The sequence below is a fragment of the Pleurodeles waltl genome, chromosome 3_1 (assembly GCF_031143425.1).
Source record: "Pleurodeles waltl isolate 20211129_DDA chromosome 3_1, aPleWal1.hap1.20221129, whole genome shotgun sequence".
NCBI lineage: Eukaryota > Metazoa > Chordata > Amphibia > Caudata > Salamandridae > Pleurodeles > Pleurodeles waltl.
In genome coordinates, this window is record NC_090440.1 from 180464986 (window position 1) to 180487661 (window position 22676).

The 22676-nt window shown below is 45.7% G+C and overlaps 1 protein-coding gene across 5 annotated transcripts in view; it reads right to left on the minus strand.

Moving 5' to 3' along the window:
* Window positions 1-22676, minus strand: part of UBE2Q2 (ubiquitin conjugating enzyme E2 Q2) — a 619872-nt gene that overhangs the window by 427785 nt on the left and 169411 nt on the right. For 2 of the 5 annotated variants that reach the window (XM_069222116.1, XM_069222114.1), the window contains one exon: window positions 46-102. In XM_069222116.1, the coding sequence (XP_069078217.1) occupies window positions 46-102 (57 nt within the window). Of the gene's footprint in view, window positions 1-21; window positions 103-22676 lie in introns of all 5 variants that reach the window. The other 3 variants (XM_069222111.1, XM_069222115.1, XM_069222112.1) reach the window with 2 other exon arrangements.

Sequence of the window (22676 nt, forward strand, 5' to 3'; positions counted from 1 at the left end):
GGTGGCATTCAATTAATTTACCATATGATAGCCTACATGTGTTACCTCTCCCATATCTTCCTCCTCTTCCTCTTCTGATGTCACCTCTTCTGTCGTTCCATTCTAAAATAAAAACAAAATTCCGAATTTACATTTGTCAACGTAAAGCCTAACAATGAGAAGCTGTCACAAAAACTAAACTCAAAATGATGGCCACAGCCCCTAACAGAGTTTGTAATGCATGTGAATGCTGGATGGTCAAGCAGTACAATTATGTGTTCCCACAACAATCAATTAATTTAGTATACTTCAACATTTAGATGCCATGAAAACTGATATATAAAATGCCATACAAAATTGTTACAATTATCAATAAGTCATTCCTGTGCCAAAGTTTTCACTGTTATAATTTTTTTTTTTCAAGTCCAACTGTAAAAACACAAACAGACGTAAGGCAGCCTTTGAAGATATAAATAAATGGCAACTTACAATTGTCTGACTTTTTTTTTTTTCAACACACAGAGCATCACAGTGTGCATAAAACGTTCAATATAGGGGCCTAGTATATTGATCGAAGAATGTGACCAGCCATTTGGAAATTAATAAGAACCATTTAATAAGCCCATTCAGTACCTGGTCAGTAGGTTAAGTCCATATATATATTCTCCATACATTCAAGATAAGGTTCCTAACCCAACACGCATTTGGTTAAAACATAGGACCTCTCTGTTTGCTTAGCAAACTCTTCGGTCTCCTAAGAACTGATCTACTCACTAGAAACCCATATCTTGTTCTCTTTTCCGAATTATTATGTTCCTTTTCCGAAACTTTAATGGGTCAGAATATAAGTCTGGATATCCCGGGATTTTTTTCTTATTTTAAACAAATTCTAACCATGGAGTCTTATTTACATCTTTCAAGTTCATCCAACCCAAAAGGATTTCTTGATTCATGAGGGTTAAAGGGTTTGAGCAAATTGAAATCCACTGCTCTAACAGAGGCGGTTATTTCTATCAGTGAGGTATCCCAGATCCAACTCATCAAAGGCCATTTAAAAGAGAAGCACTGTCAGGCAGACCCAATAATCATTAACCAAACGTATTTTCATCTGTTTGCAGGAGAGCCACCATAAACATTCCCACATGTTGCCATGGATACACATTTTCTTAACTTTTTTAATACTTTTGGTGGATATATTGCTCAACTGTGAAGCAAAATTGAAAGACGCCCATGGGGACTTGGTGTAGAAAAGCTCTCTCACCAAATGAGCCAATATTTTGTTGTCATCGAATGGCACTCCTAGATAAGAAAACAAAGAGGCTTTCTTCAATATCTGTCCTCCTATGAAATTACGTTTAACAGCAACTTTGTTTCTAAAATATATGTTTTAGTCCAGTTGGTAGACTGGAGTAAACCTCCACAAAAAAATACATAACAATCAATCAATTTAACCATTTGTCAGTCCTGGAGATGAGGGCAGCATCGTTGACATACAACAGAATCAGGTCCACTTTATTGCCAACTCTAGAAGTATCACTTCTCATGGACTTTCCACAAAGCTTTTAAGGAGCATAAAAAGTGTGGGGGAGAAAGCACCCTTAACAGACAACTCCTGTAAAAGCAAAACATTCTTAACGAACAAGTTACTTACCTTCTATAACACTTTTTCTGGTGGATACAGTGCATTTTCCTCACCTTAGGAATTCTCCTAATGCGCCAGCATTCAACAGAACTTTTGTTCCTGGCTCCCACGTCGACAAGGATGTTACAATTGCAGGGCTCTGCACGCGGTTCCGTCTGATGTCATTGTGACAATAAAAAGTCCTCACCGGCATGCTGATGTCAGTTTCTCCATTTTTTACGTGCCTTCGAGGCGAACAGGTGAATACCGAACCCCACATGCAAAATACATACCAATGCAAATACAAATATAAACCCCAAAAACAGTTTATATAAAAACACCAAAACATATATACAATCCGTATACAAAATTTTTTTTGGTATGACCGGAGGGGCAACCTGGAGGCGGGTGGGATGTGAGGGATCCACAGGAAGCTGCTACTGTATCCACCAGAAAAAGCGTTACCGAAGGTAAGTAACTTGTTCTTCTGATGGATACAACTACCTGTGGATTCCTCACCTTATGAATAAAATCACAAAGCAGTTCCGCACTCGGAGGTGGGTGCCTGACCGGTCAAACCAAGAAATCCTTGCAGCCTTACAAATTTCAGCAAATGGGAAACCTCTAGCTACAGCCGAAGTGGTAGACTTAGCCCTGGTGGAATGATGGGTCCTAATACCCTCAGAAGGAACCTTCTTTGCTAGTGAATAACAAATCTTTATGCAAAGAATGACCCACCTGGAAAGGGTTCTTTTGTGGACCGCCTTACCTCTTATCTTGCTCACATATCCAACAAAGAGTTGATCATCAACTCGAAAGTCTCTTGTCCTCTCAATGTAAAAATGCAGAGCCCTTCTTGGATCCAAAGGATGAAGTCTTTCCTCTTCCTTTGATGGATGAGGAGAAGGAGGGGGGTAAAAAGGATGAGTGTTATCGACTGGACCATATGAAAGGGAGTATCTACTTTAGGAAGGAATGCAGCCCTGGTTCTCAGCACCACCTTGTCAGTATGAAAGGTTGTAAAAGGAGGTTTCATACTAAGAGTCTGAAGCTCACTCACACGCCTAGCTGACGTGATAGCAGTTAAGAAAATGTTTTTTAAAACCAAAAGTCTCAACAGGCAAGAATGCTTAGGCTCAAACGGCGAACCCATTAAAAGTCAGAACCAAATTCAAATCCCACTGATGCATGACAAATGGAGTGGGACGAAACTTGTTAGTCAAACCTTTCAGGAGCCTAATAATTACAGGGGACTTAAATAAGGAAGGCTGATCAGGAAGGCAAAGAAAGGCCGACAGCACTGACAAATAGCCCTTCACTGTTGACACTGCACTACCCTTCTGTGCAAAGGAAAGAGTGAAAAGCAAAATATCAGACAAATGGGCCTTCAAGGGATTTGTCTCTCTCCACACCAAGCAACACATTTTGCCCATCTGTCAGCATAGACAGTTTTGGTGGAGTGTCGCCTTGCAGACAAGTTAACATTCATCACTTCTAAAGGGAGAGAAAGGAACTCAGATTGCCTCGTTCAATCTCCAGGCATTTCGGTGCAGGCTCTGGAGGTGGGGGTGTAGAACCTTCCCCTCCAACTGCGAGAGGTCCACCCTGTAAGGGAGACAGCACGGCAGGCACAGTGAATTTGGAAAAGGTCTGTGTACCACACCCTTCTCGGCCAATCCAGAGCTATTAAAATGACTTGAGCCCGATCTTGGCGATTCTTCCTCAGAACTTGAGGAATCAAAGGTATTGGGGGGGGTGAGCGTAAAGCAACTGGTCGCACCAAGACATCTGAAACGCGCCCCCCAACGCTCCCTGCACCGGATACTGGAGGCTGCAGAACGACAGGCAGTGCGTGTTCTTCTGAGTGGCAAACAGGTCTATCTGTGGAAATTCCAAACCTGGAAGATGTGAAGAACCAGGTCTGGATGGAGACACCACTCGGATCGGCCGACAAATGCCGACAAAGACTGACCGCACGTACGTTGAGCACTCCGGCCAGATGGCTTGCTGCTATGCAAATCCAATGGTCCTGTGCCCAGGACCAGAGCCTCTCTGCAGAGAAGGTATGACCCTACTCCTCCCTGCTTGCTGATGTACCACATTGCAGTAGTGTTGTCCGTCAAGACTTGAACTGGCTGACTGTGAAGGGACAGGAGGAAGGCCTTGAGGGACAGACGTGTTGCCCGTAATTCTAATAGACTAATGTGAAACATCTGTTCCACTGGAGACCAATGACCTTTGATCTCCAGGTCCCCCAGATGAGCTCCCCACCCTAGAGTGGAAGCATCCGTTATGACCGTGGCCCACCAGAGGTGGTAGACAAAACGGCTTTTTGGGAAAGGTTGCTGTCCACAGCCCACCATCGTAGATCCACATCGACTCCTTGAGATCCCCTTTGTGTTGAAACCACTGTTTACCGAGGCACCACTGAAGAGCCCTCATGTGCCAAGATACATGAGTGACCAACAGAATGCAATAAGCGAATAAATCAAGCAGACGTAGGACCTTGAGGACTGGAACAGCCGCTCCATTCTGAAACATTGGATTCAATGCCTGAAGGTCCTGAATCTTCTGAGGAGGAGGGTGTAAAGTACTGCCCCTATGAACAGGAGGCACTGAGAGGGCTCCAGGTGAGATTTGGGCACATTAACTGTAAAGCCCAGGCTGAACAACAACTGGGTTGTCACTTGCAAGTGATGCAGCACGAGCTCTGGGGACCCGGCTTTGATCAGCCAATTGTTCAGGTAAGGGAATGCAGATACTCCCTCCCTTCTGTGTTCCACTGCAACCACTGCCATCACCTTCGTGAAGACTCGAGGTGCGGAAGTAAGACCAAAAGGAAGGACCCCAAACTGGTAGTGTTGAGACCCTACTACAAATCGGAGATACTTCCTGTGCAACTTTAGAATTGGGATATGAAAATAAGCATCCTGCAAGTCAACAGACACCATCCAGTCTTCCTTGTTCAGCCCAAGAAGCACCTGTGCTAGGGTCAGCATTTTGAACTTCTGTTTGAGGAACCAATTCAAAATCCTCAGATCCAGGATATGCCTCTATCGACCATCCTTCTTGGGAATCAGGCAATACCTTGAATAGCATCCCTGACCCTTTTCCTGCTCTGGAACCAACTCCAGTGCACCCTTTAACAAAAGGACTTGCACCTCCTACTGAAGCAACAGATGATCATCTTCCGAGCAAAACGAATGACTGGGAGGGATGGGAGGGGGAAACTCCCAAAAAGGAAGGGCATAACCTTCCCCCACAATACTCAGCACCCAAGAGTCCGATTTGATTAACTCCCACTCGTGGAGAAAATGAAATAGCCTTCTCCATACGGGAGAAGTATGATGCAATATGGAGAGATAACTAGGGCTGCTTTCCTTGATGGGTTCCCTCAGAGGGAGCGAATGAGGTGGGAGGCTGCAGAGTGGCTCCTCGCGTTCTAACCCTTCCCCATCCTCTATAAGACCAACAGAGAGGGTTAGCAGGCTGTTGCACGCTGGACTGTGGCCTCCAACGAAAAGATGACTTACAGCCAAAACCCCTGAACCTCCTAAAAGATCTTAAGGGTGTGGACGCTGAAGCCTGGAGTCCCAAGAACTTTGCAGTAGCCCTGCTGTCTTTAAAACGCTCCAAAGCCGAGTCGGCTTTGGACCGAAACAGCTTCTTGCCATCAAACGGAAGGTGCAATAGAGTTGTCTAAACATCCGTGGAGAAGCCAGAAGACCTGAGCTCGTGCCGGTTCACAGTTTTGATAGGCTAATCTTGTGAAATGCGAACTAAGGTCAAAGAAGAACAGTTGTAAAGATCCTTCTTTTACTTATGCATATTTACTAATTATCTTGTCCTACTTTGCCAAGCCAGCCACCAAAAGAAATATATATATATATACATATATATATATACATATATATATATACATATATATATACATATATATATACATATATATATATATATATATATATATATATATATATATATATGGAAAATGTCACTTACCCAGTGTACATCTGTTCGTGGCAGGAGTCGCTGCAGATTCACACGCTTTGCACATCCCGCCATCTAGTGTTGGGCTCGGAGTGTTACAAGTTGTTTTTCTTTGAAGAAGTCTTTTCGAGTCACGAGATCGAGGGACTCCTCCCATTTCGGCTCCAATGCGCATGGGCGTGGACTCCATCTTAGATTGTTTTCCCCGCAGAGGGTGAGGTAGGAGTTGTGTATTATAGTAATAGTGCCCATGCAATGGAGTGAATATGTATGTACATAATGTAGTTTAAAGTGATATATTTACAAATTTACAAATGTTTAAGATCAACTTTAAAACGGCTACAGGCTCCCGGGGAGGCGGGTGGGCGCATGTGAATCTGCAGCGACTCATGCCACGAACAGATGTACACTGGGTAAGTGACATTTTCCGTTCGATGGCATGTGTAGCTGCAGATACACATGCTTTGCATAGACTAGTAAGCAGTTATCTCCCCAAAAGCGGTGGTTCAGCCTGTAGGAGTTGAAGTTGTTTGAAACAATGTTCGTAGTACTGCTTGGCCTACTGTGGCCTGTTGTGCCGTTAACACATCCACGCAGTAGTGTTTGGTAAACATATGAGGCGTAGACTATGTGGCTGCCTTACATATTTCAGTCATTGGAATATTTCCTAGAAAGGCCATGGTAGCACCTTTCTTTCTAGTCGAGTGTGCCTTTGGTGTAATAGGCAGTTCTCTTTTTGCTTTGAGATAGCCAGTTTGAATGCACTTAACTATCCATCTAGCGATGCCTTGTTTTGAAATTGGATTTCCTGTATGAGGTTTTTGGAAAGCAACAAATAATTGTTTTGTTTTTCGAATTAGTTTTGTTCTGTCAATGTAGTACATTAATGCTCTTTTGATGTCTAATGTATGTAGTGATCTTTCAGCTACGGAATCTGGCTCTGCGAAGAACACTGGTAGTTCTACTGTTTGATTCAAGTGGAACGGTGATATGACTTTTGGTAAGAATTTAGGATTTGTTCGTAAGACTACTTTATGCTGTGTATCTGAATAAATGGTTCTTGTATGGTAAATGCTTGTATCTCACTTACTCTTCTTAGAGATGTGATAGCAATTAGAAATGCAACTTTCCATGTTAAGTATTGCATTTCACATGAGTGCATAGGTTCGAAAGGTGGACCCATAAGTCTAGCTAAGACAATGTTGAGGTTCCACGAAGGAACTGGTGGTGTTCTTGGTGGTATAATTCTCTTTAGGCCTTCCACAAACGCTTTTATGACTGGTATCCTAAATAATGAAGTTGGTGCGTAATTTGCAGATAAGCTGAAATTGCGGTAAGATGTATTTTAATGGATGAAAAAGCTATCTTTGACTTTTGCAAATGTAGTAAGTAGCTTATAATGTCTTTGGCAGATGCATGTAATGGCTGGATTTGATTATTATGGCAATAATAAACAAATCTTTTCCACTTATTTGCATAGCAATGTCTAGTGGTTGGTTTCCTAGCTTGTTTTATGACCTCCATACATTCCTGTGTAAGGTGTAAGTGTCCGAATTCTAAGATTTCCGGAGCCAAATTGATAGATTCAGCGATGCTGGATTTGGGTGTCTGATCTGTTGTTTGTGTTGAGTTAACAGATCTGGTTTGTTTGGTAGTTTGACATGAGGCACTACTGAGAGGTCTAGTAGTGTTGTGTACCAAGGTTGTCTTGCCCAAGTTGGTGCTATTAGAATGAGTTTGAGTTTGTTTTGACTCAATTTGTTTACCAGATATGGAAGGATTGGGAGAGGGGGAAAAGCGTATGCAAATATCGATGACCAACTCATCCATAACGCATTGCCCCGAGACTGATCCTGTGGGTATCTGGATGCGAAGTTTTGGCATTTTGCGTTTTCTTTTGTTGCAAATAGGTCTATTTGTGGTGTTCCCCATCTTTGGAAGTAAGTGTTTAGTATTTGGGGGTGAATCTCCCATTCGTGGATCTGTTGGTGATCCCGAGAGAGATTGTCTGCTAACTGATTCTGAATCCCTGGAATAAAACTCTGCTATTAGGCGAATGTGGTTGTGAATCGCCCAATGCCATATTCTCTGTGCCAGGAGACACAACTGTGTTGAGTGTGTTCCTCCCTGTTTGTTGAGATAATATATCGTTGTCATGTTGTCTGTTTTGACAAGGATGTGTTTATGGCTTATTATGGGTGGAAATGCTTTCAACGCTAGAAATACTGCCAGTAGTTCTAAGTGATTTATGTGAAACTGTCTTTGCTGAGTGTCCCATTGTCCCTGGATGCTGTGTTGATTGAGGTGTGCTCCCCACCCTATCATGGAGGCATCTGTAGTTATTACGTATTGAGGCACTGGGTCTTGGAAAGGCCGCCCTTGGTTTAAATTTATATTGTTCCACCATAGAAACGAGGTGTATGTTTGGCGGTCTATCAACACTAGATCTAGAATTTGACCCTGTGTCTGTGACCATGGTGATGCTAGGCACTGTTGTAAGGGCCGCATGTGCAATCTGGCGTTTGGGACAATGGCTATGCATCAGGACATCATGCCTAGTAGTTTCATCACCATCTTGACCTGTATTTTTTGTTTTGGATACATGGCCTGTATTACATTGTGAAATGCTTGTACCCTTTGTGGACTTGGAGTGGCAACCCCTTTTGTTGTGTTGATTGTTGCCCCTAAGTATTGCTGTGTTTGACACGGCTGAAGGTGTGACTTTGTGTAGTTGAGTGAGAAACCTAGTTTGTGGAGGGTTTCTATGACATACTTTGTGTGTTGTGAACACCGTTTTTGCGTGTTGGTTTTGATTAACCAATCGTCTAGGTACCGGAACACGTGTATCTGCTGTCTTCTGATATGCGCAGCTACTACTGCCAGGCATTTTGTAAAAACTCTTGGCGCAGATGTTATCCCGAATGGCAACACTTTGAATTGGTAATGTACCCCTTGGAATACAAACCTTAGGTACTTTCTGTGCAAAGGATGTATCGGTATATGGAAGTATGCATCCTTTAGGTCTAGTGTTGTCATGTACTCTTGTTGTTTGAGCAATGGGATTACGTCTTGTAATGTCACCATGTGAAAGTGATCTGATTTGATGTAGGTATTTAATGTTCTGAGATCTAATATAGGTCTCAGTGTTTGGTCCTTTTTGGGTATGAGAAAGTACAGAGAGTAAACTCCTGTTCCTTTTTGTTGAATTGGTACTAATTCTATTGCTCCTTTTTGTAGCAATGCCTGGACCTCTAGTCCTAGAAGATCCATGTGTTGTTTTGACATATTGTGTGTTTTTGGTGGGACGTTTGAAGGGAATCTGAGAAATTCTATGCAATAACCATGCTGGATAATTGAAAGTACCCAAGTGTCTGTTGTTATCTCCTCCCAATGTTTGTAAAAATTGCTTAGTCTCCCCCCCACAGGTGTTGTGTTGGGGATTTGTGACTTGGAAGTCACTGTTTGTTTTGAGGAGTTTTGGGGCTTTGGAACTTCCCTCTATTCTTTTGGAACTGTCCCCCTCTATATTGCCCCCGAAAACTTCCCCGCTGATATTGGCTTTGATAAGTGGGCCTTGTTTGAGAGGTTGTGGGTTCTGTAGCTTGTCCTCGAAACCTCCCCTCTAAACTGTGTTTTGCGAAATGTGCCTCTGCTCTGTGGGGAGTAGAGTGCGCCCATGGCTTTGGCCGTATCAGTGTCTTTTTTAAGCTTTTCGATAGCAGTGTCCACCTTCGGCCCAAACAACTGCTGTCCATTAAAAGGCATATTCAGCACGGCTTGTTGTATTTCCGGCTTGAATCCGGACGTACGCAGCCATGCTTGTCTCCTTATTGTTACTGCAGTATTTACTGTCCTTGCAGCTGTATCTGCTGCATCCATTGCTGACCGTATCTGATTGTTTGAGATACTTTGTCCGTCCTCCACCACTTGTTGTGCCCTTTTCTGGAACTCTTTGGATAAGTGTTCTATGAAATGTTGCATTTCGTCCCAATGAGCCCTATCATATCTTGCCAGAAGTGCTTGTAAATTGGCAACGCGCCATTGGTTTGCTGCTTGTGCTGCAAACCCTTTTCCCCGCAACGTCGAATTTGCGACTCTCCTTGTCTGGAGGTGGTGCGTCTCCCGAGGTGTGAGAGTTTGCTCTTTTGCGAGCTGCCCCTACTACCACAGAGTCTGGTGTTAATTGCTGCGTGATATACACAGGGTCTGTAGGCGGTGGCTTGTACTTTTTAATCCACCCTTGGAGTTATGGCCCTGCCCTTCACCGGTTCCTGAAACACCTGTTTGGAGTGTTTCAGCATTCCAGGTAGCATAGGTAAGCTCTGGTATTGGCTATGAGTGGAGGATAGTGTATTAAACAAAAAGTCATCCTCTATTGGTTCTGAATGCAAGGTGACATTATGAAAAGCCACTGCTCTTGAGACCACCTGCGTGTAGGATGTACTGTCCACAGGTGGCAACGGTCTCGCTGGGTAACAGTCCGGGCTGTTATCCGATACCGGCGCATCGTAAAGGTCCCATGCGTCGGGATCATCCTGACTCATTGCAGTATGAGTTGGGGATTGCATCAGTGGTGGAGTGACTACCGGTGATGTGTGCATTGATGGTGGTGGAGATGGTGGCGGAGTTGTTTGTCTTGCCACCTTTGCCTGTGGCTGCTTGTCCTTTTCTGAAAGGCAAGTCTTCTTTTCATTTTAATTGGGGGAACAGTGCTTATCTTCCCTGTGTCCTTTTGAATGTGGAGCCTCCTTTGTGTGTAGTCTGGCTCCATTGATTCCAGTTCTTGTCCGAACTTATGTCCTTGCATTTGGGAGGACAATCCCTGTTCCTCTGTGTAGGAACCTGATTTCGGTTCCGAGGCTGGATGTTTCAGAATGAAACCTTTTCGGTAGCCTTTTTCGGCTCCGACGACACTTTCTTTATTTTCGGCGTTGTGATCTCTCGGTGCCGACCCATTTCGGTGCCGAACTTGCTCGGAGTCGCTGTCTCGGGCTCGAGATTGCTGTGTGCCGGTATCTCGACCGGAGTCGGATGACTTCGAAACAAGCGTGCCCTTTTTCGGTGCCGATGATCGGTCACCTATTTTTCGGGTTAAGCCATGGCCTGTTGGCGGTGGCGTCCCCTGAATACTAATTTCTGTTGGTTGTCTTCCGCTCAAGGATTGCCATTTCAAAGAAGGCTCTAGAATCCATAACATCCCCAAGGTCACATGGATTATTCATGTGGGCATTTAAACCACTTATCTACTCTTGTAGTTGGATTTCTGGCAGGAGACGTAAATGTTTTAGCAATCTTCTACACAGTTGGGCTGTGTGCAACTTACATCTAAGGTTGTGCTTCAACAAAAACTTTAGAGCAATTAAAGAAACGTACATGACCTACTGAGTCAAGATTTCAGGGTCTAACATCTAACATACACTAATCCCACTTTTAATGGCACACTGAATGGTAACAAGAAGCTGAGATGGTTATGAGCATTAGAACACTGTCTAGCACTCGTTAGTCGAGTAACTGACTTAACATAGGCCTAGAGACAAATAATCAATAGTTCCTGAACAGCCATTGTAGAAAAGGGACGGTAAATAGGGATTGAAGGGTTAAAAAAAAAAAAAAAAAAAATACTGCTTGCATTACACAAGTTCTATTTATATAACAAAGGGTTGTCGCTTCCCCGCCGCTGCAGCTCCACCTGCCCAGGCCCCTGCCTCCTCCAGTAGGCCGTAAGTGCTCCTTTGCGCTCTCTCTTGTCCAGTTCCTCGTTTCTCTCCTCTCCTCTTGGCTCTCTCCTGTCCAGTTCCTCGTTTTTCTCCCCTGCTCTTGGCTCTCTCTTGTCCAGTTCCTCGTTTTTCTCCTCTCGGCTCTCTCTTGTCCAGTTCCTCGTTCTTCTCCTCTCGGCTCTCTCTTGTCCAGTTCCTCGTTTTTCTCCTCTCGGCTCTCTTGTCCAGTTCCTCGTTTTTCTCCTCTCCGCTTGGCTCTCCCCTCGTGAATTTCCCCTTCTACACTCTGCCACTGCGCTTTCTACTCCTGTGTATCTCGCCCTTTTTTCCCCCTTTCTACCTTTTGATTTTTCCTGCCATCCTCGCCTTTCTTCAGTGAATTTCCTCTTTTCTTCCCACTTTTTCTCTTTTTTCTGCCTCCCTGCCTCCCGCTCTCTGCTTTAACCGCTGCTGCCAGCCGTGCGGCCCCGCCCCCCACTCCCATTCGTCGCCCTCCCTCCCGCCCCCAGCTGACCCCTCCTTCCCCCCTCCCTCTTATGGCGGCCGCTGCGCGGCAGTGTGTGACCCTTGACCCTAGGGTAGGTCGCTTCCCCGCCGCTGCAGCTCCACCTGCACAGGCCCCTGCCTCCTCCAGTAGGCCGTAAGTGCTCCTTTGCGCGCTCTCCTGTCCAGTTCCTCGTTTTTCTCCTCTCGGCTCTCTCTTGTCCAGTTCCTCGTTCTTCTCCTCTCCTCTTGGCTCTCTCTTGTCCAGTTCCTCGTTCTTCTCCTCTCCTCTTGGCTCTCTCTTGTCCAGTTCCTTGTTTTTCTCCTCTCGGCTCTCTTGTCCAGTTCCTCGTTTTTCTCCTCTCCGCTTGGCTCTCCCTTGTGAATTTCCCCTTCTACACTCTGCCACTGCGCTTTCTACTCCTGTGTATCTCGCCCTTTTTCCCCCCCTCTGACTCTTTCTACCTTTTGATTTTTCCTGCCATCCTCGCCTTTCTTCAGTGAATTTCCTCTTTTCTTCCCACTTTTTCTCTTTTTTCTGCCTCCCCAACTCCCGCTCTCTGCTTTCCCACCGCTGCCACCTGTGCGGCCCGCCCCACCCTGCTCCCATTCGTCGCCCTCCCTCCCGCCCCCAGCTGACCCCTCCTCCCCCCCCCCTCTTATGGCGGCCGCTGTGTGGCCGCGCGGCTGGCGCACCAAAGGCAAGCCCGTCTGCGCTTGGACCGCGCCCAGCGCCAGAACCCCTGGCCCCCAGCGCTCCCAAAACCCCCAGCACAGCTACAACGCCGCCTCCCTCCACGCACTCAACCCGAGACGTACTACCACCTGCTACCAAGCCAGTCAGAAACGCACACATTGACCCTTTGCCTGTCAAACCTGCAAGCATACCTTCCACTGCGACTGCATCCCGTCCACCAGCCCACGCTCCAACAACCACCTCAAGTGCATCCTCATCAACGCACGCTCCGTCCACAAGCACGCCATTGAACTACAGGACCTCCTGGACTCTACCGCACCAGACGTCGCCTTTATCACTGAGACCTGGATGAAGGCTTCATCGGCCCCCGACATCGCCATAGCCATCCCCGACGGCTACAAGATCACCAGGAAAGACCGCACCAACCAAGTCGGAGGAGGAATCGTCATCATATACAAGAGCTCCATCAACATCACTACCTCTGCCGAACACATGCACTTCCAGATCCACAACGACCCCAGGACCACCCTCAGGGGAACTCTAGTCTACAGGCCCCCTGGACCACGCGCCCTATTCAGCGAATCCATCACAGACTTCATCCCCCCGCACGCCCTAGCCTCACCAGACTACATCCTCCTTGGAGACCTGAACTTCCACCTGGAGCAGAACGACACCAACACCACCACCCTACTCGACATCCTCACCAACCTCGGTCTCAAGCAACTGGTGAACACGCCCACACACATCGCGGGACACACGCTCGACCCCATCTTCTCCGCCAGCAACCACGTATCCTTCAGCCACTCTACCGAGATGCACTGGACCGACCACAGATGTGTCCACTTCACCTTCAGACGCAAGACTCACCACCCGCGCACACAACCTATCACCCGCAGACCTTGGAACAAAATCTCCACAAAACAGATACTCTCCACCCTCAACCACAACCAACCTGCCATCACCTCCGACGCCAACAACGCAGCCCTCAGCCTCACACAATGGATCACCAACTGCGCGGACAACCTCACCCTCCTCAGACGCCACCCTAGTCAGACCAACGCAAGGAAACCCCAGTGGTTCACAGACGCCCTCAAAGACTCCAAGAGGACCTGCCGGACCCACGAAAAAACCTGGCGCAAAGAACACACTGCAGAAAATATGTCAGCCCTCAAAAACGCCACCCGCGAACACCACCAACTGATCCGCGCCACCAAAAGAGCATCCTTCAAAGAAAGACTGGACAAAGACACCCACAACAGCAAAGAACTCTTCAACATCGTCAAAGAGCTCTCCAATCCCAAAGCCAGCTCCAACGCCATCACGCCCTCACAAGAACTCTGCAACTCCCTCGCTACCTTCTTCCATCGAAAGATCACCGACCTACACGACAGCTTCAGTCCACAGATCCGGCCAACCACCACGGAACTTTCAGCCCCAGACGTCACCCTCAACGCCTGGACATCCATCAGTGCCGAAGAGACCAAAATCACCATGAACACCATCCACTCCGGTGCCCCATCGGACCCCTGCCGACACTACATCTTCAACAAAGCCGACGCCAGCATCGCCCCCTATCTCCAGACCATCATCAACAGCTCGTTTGCATCTGCCACCTTCCCAGAGAGCTGGAAACACGCGGAAGTCAACGCTCTCCTGAAAAAACCTACGGCGGACCCAAACGACCTGAAGAACTTCCGCCCCATCTCGCACTTCCCCTTCCCAGCCAAAGTCATCAAGAAGACCGTCAACAAACAACTGACCAACTTCCTCGAAGACAACAACCTGCTCGACCCCTCCCAGTCCGGTTTTTGGGCCAACCACAGCACGGAAACCGCCCTCATCGCAGTCACCGACGACATCCGAACCCTACTGGACAACGGAGAAACAACCGCCCTCATCCTCCTCGACCTCCGGCTGCTTTCGACACTGTCTGCCACCGCACCCTAATAACTCGCCTCTGCTCCACCGGTATCCTAGGACAGGCCCTGGACTGGACCATCTCTTTCCTCTCGGACCGTTCTCAAAGAGTCTACCTCCCGCTTTTCCGCTCGGAAACCACCGAGATCATCTGCGGTGTCCCACAAGGCTCGTCGCTCAGCCCTACTCTCTTCAATGTCTACATGAGCCCCCTCACCGACATCGCACGCAAACACATCATCTCCTCCGCCGACGACACCCAGCGGATACTCTCCCTCACCAAAGACCCAGCCACCGCCAAAACCAACCTGCATGATGGAATGAAAGATGTCGCAGAATGGATGAAACTCAGCCGCCTGAAGCTGAACTCAGAAAAGACGGAAGTCCTCATCCTCGGAAACTCCCCGTCCGCCTGGGACGATTCCTGGTGGCCCCCGGCCCTGGGCACCGCACCGACCCCCTCAGACCACGCACGCAACCTCGGATTCATCCTGGACCCCCACCTCACCATGGCCAAAGCAAGTCAACGCTGTCTCGTCCTCTTGCTTCCTCACTCTTCGCATGCTCCGAAACATTTTCCGCTGGATCCCCGCCGGCACCAGAAGAACTGTGACCCACGCCCTCGTCACAAGCCGCCTGGACTACGGAAACACCCTATACGCAGGAACCACCGCAAAACTTCAAAAACGTCTTCAGTGCATACAAACGCCTCGGCACGCCTCATCCTCGACGTACCCCGCCACAGCCACATCTCCACCCACCTGAGACACCTGCACTGGCTACCCGTCAACAAAAGGATCACCTTCAGGCTCCTCACCCACGCACACAAAGCCCTCCACAACAAGGGACCCGAATACCTCAACCATCGCCTCACCTTCTACACGCCCACCCGCCAGCTTCGCTCCACCAGCCTCACTCTCGCCGCCGTCCCTCACATCCGCCGAACCAACGCAGGGGGGAAATCCTTCTCCTACCTAGCGGCCAAGACGTGGAATTCCCTCCCCGCCCACCTCAGGACCACCTCGCCTTCCGGAGGCATCTCAAGACCTGGCTTTTCGAGCAGCAGTTACTCGACTCTCCTCTCCTCCTAAGCCCCACCCCCCCCCCAGCCCCTTGAGACCCTCACGGGTGAGCAGCACGCTGTATAAATACTGTGATTGATTGATTGAGTTTATTACAACAGGAGGCGCTAGACTGAGAATCTTTTGCCAGGTCTGATAATATTAGGTTAATTGACTGTTAAGTTATATATCTTTAAATTGAAATAATCTACAAGCAGTACTGATTCCCATGTCGATTAGAAAAAAGAAAATACAAAAATCCATAACATGAGACAGGCTGTGTAAAACTGACATGTTGAAAGGGACAAGATTATCATAAAAAAATTGATCAGGCTGTTCTCTGAGCAAGATGACGGCTTGTATATGAGCTTGACTCCAACTCAAGGGAGTCGGTACACAACAACCGGATTTTCGAAGCATCCAACTAGAGGAAGTGGTAGCAATGTCGAAGAATAAAGAAACCTTAAAAACTTATTTTTTTATGTGGAAATAATAAACGGAGGGGAGAAACACCTAACTGCTCACAGAAGTTACGTGTGACTGAAGGAACTATTCTGTATAGGCCGCTACTGTTCTGAACTGATACTGAGAGTGTGTTCAGACTCAGTGAATTGTTACAACAGAAGGCAAGACACAAGGCATGAATTGTAGCACTGTGATGCCTGACATGTATATGGATCAACTCTGACTTTTGAGTGTATAAATTCAGTGTGCATTCATTTGATGATAATTTGCATGACAATAATTAATGTGTTTAAGTGCTAGACTGGCCCTTTTCTCTCACTGTTAAATATGATGAATGTGCTCAATGCGCTAAGCTGACCCATCATCAACACTGGGTAGCGGCGGCACACACCCAGATGAGAATGGTGTATGCTTCTGCTGACATTATACTCTCCTCTACCTGAAAATAACAGGATATTTTCTCTGAATTGGAAATAAATCACGGTCTATAAAGTCACATAGTAAGGAGTGGAATGAAAGAAAATATGAGGTAATCCGAGATGAGGGCCACTGTAACAATGAGACAATGATCAACACAATGAGTGAGAATGTGTGAAACGTAGAGAGACAGGTTATGCGATGTACTGTCCAATGAGATTCCGGACAGTTGCCTTGAAGAAGATATCAGCCTACAGATCATTACTACAATCAGACCCAGATGTAACTAGAAAATTGAACGCTGATAAAGCAAACATGGCATCTGCCTTAAGCTATTAAATTACACACACCATAAACTAATAACCCCCATCCCCTGCGAGAGACTGGATATAGAGAATGCTCAGCAATTCCCTATATAACTGTCACATCCGCGTGTGGATGTCAGTTTCTTTCAGCTATCTGGTCACGCCATCAGTTGCAGAGCCACTGGAAAACATACTGTATCAGTGTGCCGATCACTAGATTAGAACAGGGAGGGAGGTGTGGGTGAGTAATACGGAGTTAGACCGAGAATCCCATTAGAAGGAGCATTACCAAAGGTATGTAACGTTCTCTCTATAGATATTGCTAACCGCAGATTCCTCACCTTCTGAATAGAGGCCAAAGCAGCAACTTCCCAGGTGGTGGGTCTGTGGAACGGCTCGGACCAGGAAATCTTTCAGGACAGACTTTCAAAATGCTCCTCCTGCCGAACTTGATCACCCAGGCAGGAGTGTTTTGTTAAGGTGTGAATAAATGCCCACGTAGCTGCCCAGCAGATGTCCAAGACTGATAATGCCAGTGCAGTGGTGGCAATTTTTGCTCTGGAGGAATGAGTGTGAGAGCCTTCTGTGGGCTGTTTCTTGGCCAGCCCATAACAAATCTGAATGCATAAGACAATCCATCTGGATAAAGTTCTCTTTTGCACTGCTTTACCCTTGTTCATCCCAGAGAAATCCACAAAGAGCTGACAATCCTTCTGTGATCGAAATGGCAGCTCAGGGCTCTCTTGAGAACAAAGTCTTCCACTATAGATGAAGGAAATGCGGCATAAAAAGGTGGCAGGGTTATAGACTCTGCTATGCGGACGGGTGTGACAACCTTTAATCAGAATGCTGCTTTTGTACGGAGTTCTGGCTTTTCTGAAAAGGTATACAGCAGCCTGACAGACAGCTAACATGAGTGCTATGAGAAAGATAGCCTCCTAGCACAGAATTGACAACCCAATTTAGTCTTGTTTGTTGCAGTACCACAATGCAGTAGTGTTGTCTGTATCTATCTGTACCCATTCCCCCCTTGACAATTGGTAGGAACGCTTTCACTGTCAAGTGAATCGTCAGCAACTCCAGCAAGATGTGGAGATGAGCTTCCACAGGAGAACAGTGTCTTCCGATCTGCACCTCTCCCAGATGACCTTCCTAACCCAGTAACGATGAATCCATTGTTACCGTTAGCTCTGAGCGGGACAGGGAGATGGATCTGCCACTGGTCCAGCTGCCGTCTAGCAGCTGCCACTGCAGGTCTTTCACAGTCTATTCCAGCATGTGAATGGTTGCTTTGGTGTTGAACCTCTTGAAACTTCAGATCCCACTGCAGAGGCTTGTGCCACCTAGTGTGGTCCAACAGCAGAATGCAGGAGACAAAGTAGCATCAGGGCCACGCTGAGACCCTGGTAAAGGATAAAACATCAGGATCATAGCCTAAATGTCCTGGACTCGTGGAGGGTAGGCTCAAAAGAGCACCATGTTCCGGATGTCCAATGAAGGGGAGCTGATGTGAAAGTCAGGTGTGTATTTGGCACATTGATGGAAAAGTCCTATGTCGTCAACAAGTTGATCATGGTCTGGAGGTGGTTGTCACCTGTTTGAGGCGAACCCGCCTCTAGCAGCCAGCTGTCGAGCTATGGGAAGACTGCTATTCCCAACCTCTGCTGACGAGCAGCGACCACTAACATCACCTTTGTGGGCACTCAAGGTGCACTGGTAAAGCCAAAAAGGGAGCAAAGAGAACTAAGTGCTTGTGGCAAATCTCAAGCAGCAGCTAGCACATGTAGGACTACAGAAAGGGAATGTGAAAATAAGCGATCTGCAAAATCAATGCCACCTTCCAGGGGGCTGGTTCCAGGGCAGACCGAACTTGTGCCAGGGTGAGCATTTTTAACTTAAATTCATTTTTAGCCTTCCTGAGGACTCTGAAGGGAGCTAAATCCTGTGCAGAGTTTCTAGAAAACGGAATCCCTAACATACTAAACGTTAACTTCATATAATTGACTCTGAAATGGAGAAGACATACAGGATCTCAACAGACTGTAGAAACACTAAGGTAACCAAGACCCATAATATTCAAGCCCCTATGATACACTAATAATAAGATTGTCCTAGCCAGGATAAGAAAGTTGCAAACCATCACATGGAACAGTGTTAGAACAGGGTAGAGCAGGACGACCTAAAGGATACTGTCACACAGTGGTGCAGTTGTGGAAGTGGACCTGCAACTTGAAGCATGAACTAAGTAAAGACAGCAACTTCTTCTCAGTTTCACCTCGAGGTCTCAAATTGCATTTTGATGCACTACAGTGTACTTGTGACTGGACTTCAAGCTGTGGCCAGAGCTTAGGCACCAAAACCAACTTGTGCAGATCTCTGACCAACACCTGCATCCTACATTCACAGCAAGGCTTGAATCCTGTTTTCAGTGGGAACTTCATTCCCTAGCATGCTGTACAAAAGTTGTATGGAGTCGCTGGCAGACTGACAATGTTGGAACAAGCTCTAGATCCACATTGGAAGGACTGCAAAGAAAGGAACAGACATCAAGACGCAGAATACCACTCGTGAGCTTGCATAATCATTGTTGGAAAATTCTCTGGATCCAGACTGGCACCCGGGGATATTCTAAAGTGAGAAATCTGCAGTTAGAAATATCACTGAGAATCAAACAACTACTGGATAAATCGAACCACCTTGATCATACTTGCTTTACCATATACACTTGCCTGCAATACCATTAGATTATTTGCCTTGCTCCCCCACCCCCCAAAATAATCATCAGGATTTCCACCCTATGGAATGGGGGCCCAGAGGCGTAATTCACGAATTTGTGGTAAAATTGATCCAAAAAAAAAAAAGTGTTCAGGGCCTAATTACGTTTCCTGTACTGACAGACGTATTGCTTTCATGGATAAAATGGAGATTGGCATTAATGGGTATAATATCTCAAAATAATGTATTTTGGATTATGTATAACAGGTTCTGAGGGGAGGATATTGTTTTAATTTACTGGTACACTCAGTGAAAAAGATAGCTGAATGTTCTCCTTTATCTGAAGGCCCTCCAAGCAATGTGCATCAGTTCTAACTGTAACAATATTAATTTGACAAACAGGACTAAGTAACTGCACTGTATCAGTTGAAATTATATTACAATGTTATTAGTAAAAGCCACAGTAATGAATGGCTCTGCTAGCATTCTTTGTTTAAAGCACACGCCACCCTTGTTAGAAAGCCTGCAAAAATAATCATGGATTGTGTTATCTTATCCAGAGTAGAGCTTTCCCCTGTTTCAGCAGCGGATTGACCCAAAAATATACAATATCTGACTGCAAAGAGAAAGGGCCCAGCCTCCTTCGGGGCCCAGGCCGGCCTGTCTCTTGGGATGGGATTATCCTGTGCTGCTTGAGTAAGGGCTGAAAGATATGGCCCATGTTGATTTGCCTGGTAGAGACTTTAGCACAGAACTGTGATCCCAAGGTGCACCCTCTCACTGACAGACCTTCCATCACCATCCTAGAAAGAGTATCACAACAAATGGTTAGAAATGGGTAGGCTTCAAGCACCTAGTTGGCTACAATATCTCACAAGAAAACGTACATGCAGTGCATGCACTGTCACAGTCGAGACCTAAAATAATCACGTACTTTTAGATCTTCAAATTGCTTTCAACACAATCTTACATTAGGTGTTTCAATCAGGGACAGTTTACTTTGGTATCTGAAAACAGACTATTGGCTGGCTTCGCTCTTTCCTCGGATAGGTCTCATCCACCTGTCCCTCTTTTCAGGGATCTACATTTATTTACTTTACGCTATGGAGTGCCTCAAAGCTCATCCCTTAGTGCAAACCTTTTTAATGTTTACATATCACCAATATCTGTGCTAGTTAGAGCTTTTCAGTTTCCACACAGTTTCCTATGCTGACGACACACAGATAATCATGTTCATCTTCGTGAGTCACGATCCCACCAAACAATTTCCAACAGAGCATGCCATTGTGGCCCATAGAATGAGCCAAAATTACTTAAAACGCAAAAGAAAAAAACTGAAATTCTTCACTTCTATAAGCCGTCCCAGGTCTTGACAAACTTGGGTCTCCTTCTGAAACGGTTAATTTGTAAACATCTTGGCATTATTATTTGTGATAATTAACTCTCTTTTTTGACTAAATTACTCATGCAACAGCCACGTTCTTCCACATAATTTGGATGTTGTAGAAACATTTTTTCATACCAGGTTATAATAACCTCTCGACTAGACTACGGGAACTACCTTCGTCTAAACACTCCCCAACATCCTATTCAGCACTTGCAGATAGCACAAAACACCAAAGACTAGTACATTCTAAAAATTTCTATGAGGACTTCTATTACAGCCCATCTGGATGCACTACACTAGGTTACAGTGCCATGCTCAAAGCCATCGGAGTTACTCTCAAAGTTCTACATAACATAGGTCCCCTTCCATATTAGAAAGGCATTTGCACTATACTTGCCTCTCCCCCCCCCCCCCCCCCACCCGCTCTGCTCACTTTGACAACTTATGGCCTCTAAGATCAAACTATCTTACCAAATTGTTTCCTTATTGGTTAGCTGAACTTTGGAATCCTCTTAAATTATGCACTTGAAACACTTACTCTACAGTTCTTTCAGGAACAAAAATAACATTTGAATGGTCTTAAAGCATCTTCTGCCCTAACTTTCCAGATCTGACTTAAGCCTGGCAGCAGCGGGATGCCCTTTAGGTAGCAGTCAAGCTACATAAATCTTGTTTCATTCATTCATTGTGTTACGAAATGAGCCAAGACACGTAATGGAGGTGCTATGTGAAAAGACGACATATGGACAATCAGACAAAAGGAAACAATATGTAAATAAAAACAAGTTGATGCCCAGAAGGATGCTGTTAAACAAGTGAGGAAATGGCAACCGCTATACAACTGGCAATAAAACTTCAAATTGGAACAGCTTCTACCACACAAATAAGGACGAGAAAGTAAAAAAGAGCACTGCATACAACAGAAAACAAACGATGGCAAAGCAAACAGCTCTTGGTTTAATGTGCTAGCACAATGTTAGTATACTGAAGCCAAACAAATATAAATATAGTACATAATATATTAAAAGCTCTTTCGTTTTCATTCCAGTACTTTTTTTGCTTCTGTGTGAAATTAAGGTCAAATGGCAAGAACATTTTTATCACAGTCCTTGTGCTTCAATGAAACAGAATGAAATTAAACGCTATAGTGAAAGGTCTCTTATGAATTGCCCTTAATTTCCCACAGAAATTAATTTAGTAATGCCATAAAAGGAAGACAGCCTTCAATATAGATCAGTTTTCGTTTCTATGAAAAACGAATATGGGATGGTTAGGGAGCATTCAGTATATTCCTGGTTCTCTTGTTAGGGCACAGAAATAGAAACGGAACCATTACAAAGACTCATTTTCCCATCACTTACAATAACAAAAATGTGGTTATGTAGGAAATAGCCAACTTTTGAGTAGTCTTCTGAAGATAAGATAGTTAATTGTGAATTTTATGTTTGGGGGTAAGAAATTCCATAGTTTGCCTGCTAAAATAGAGGAAGATGTACCACCTGTGTTTTTTTCCTTCTATTGTGTGGTTTTGAGGTGAGGTACCAATCTAGAGCGCAGGTTGTTGAATGTATTTGGTGATTTTATTCCTGATGAAGAGGTCCAGTTCCATGCATTGTTTCGTGGGTGATACAAGGCAGCTTTAAGGTGGATCTTCTGGCAACCGGTAACCAATTTCAACGCAGGGGAAATATGGCTTTATATGCAGGAGTAGTCCAGCAGCAAAGTTCTGAATTTGTTGTACTCTATTCATAGTTTATAAAGATGATCCGTGGAAGAAGCCGTTGAGACAGTACAAGAAAGATGATAGTCCGGAGCGTGTGTGGAAATCCCTGGTGGGGAAAGGTGAATTGCAGAAATAGCAATGAAGCTTGCACTTGCTACATTGTCCACTTGGCCGTTCATTGATAACTCAGAGTCCATGG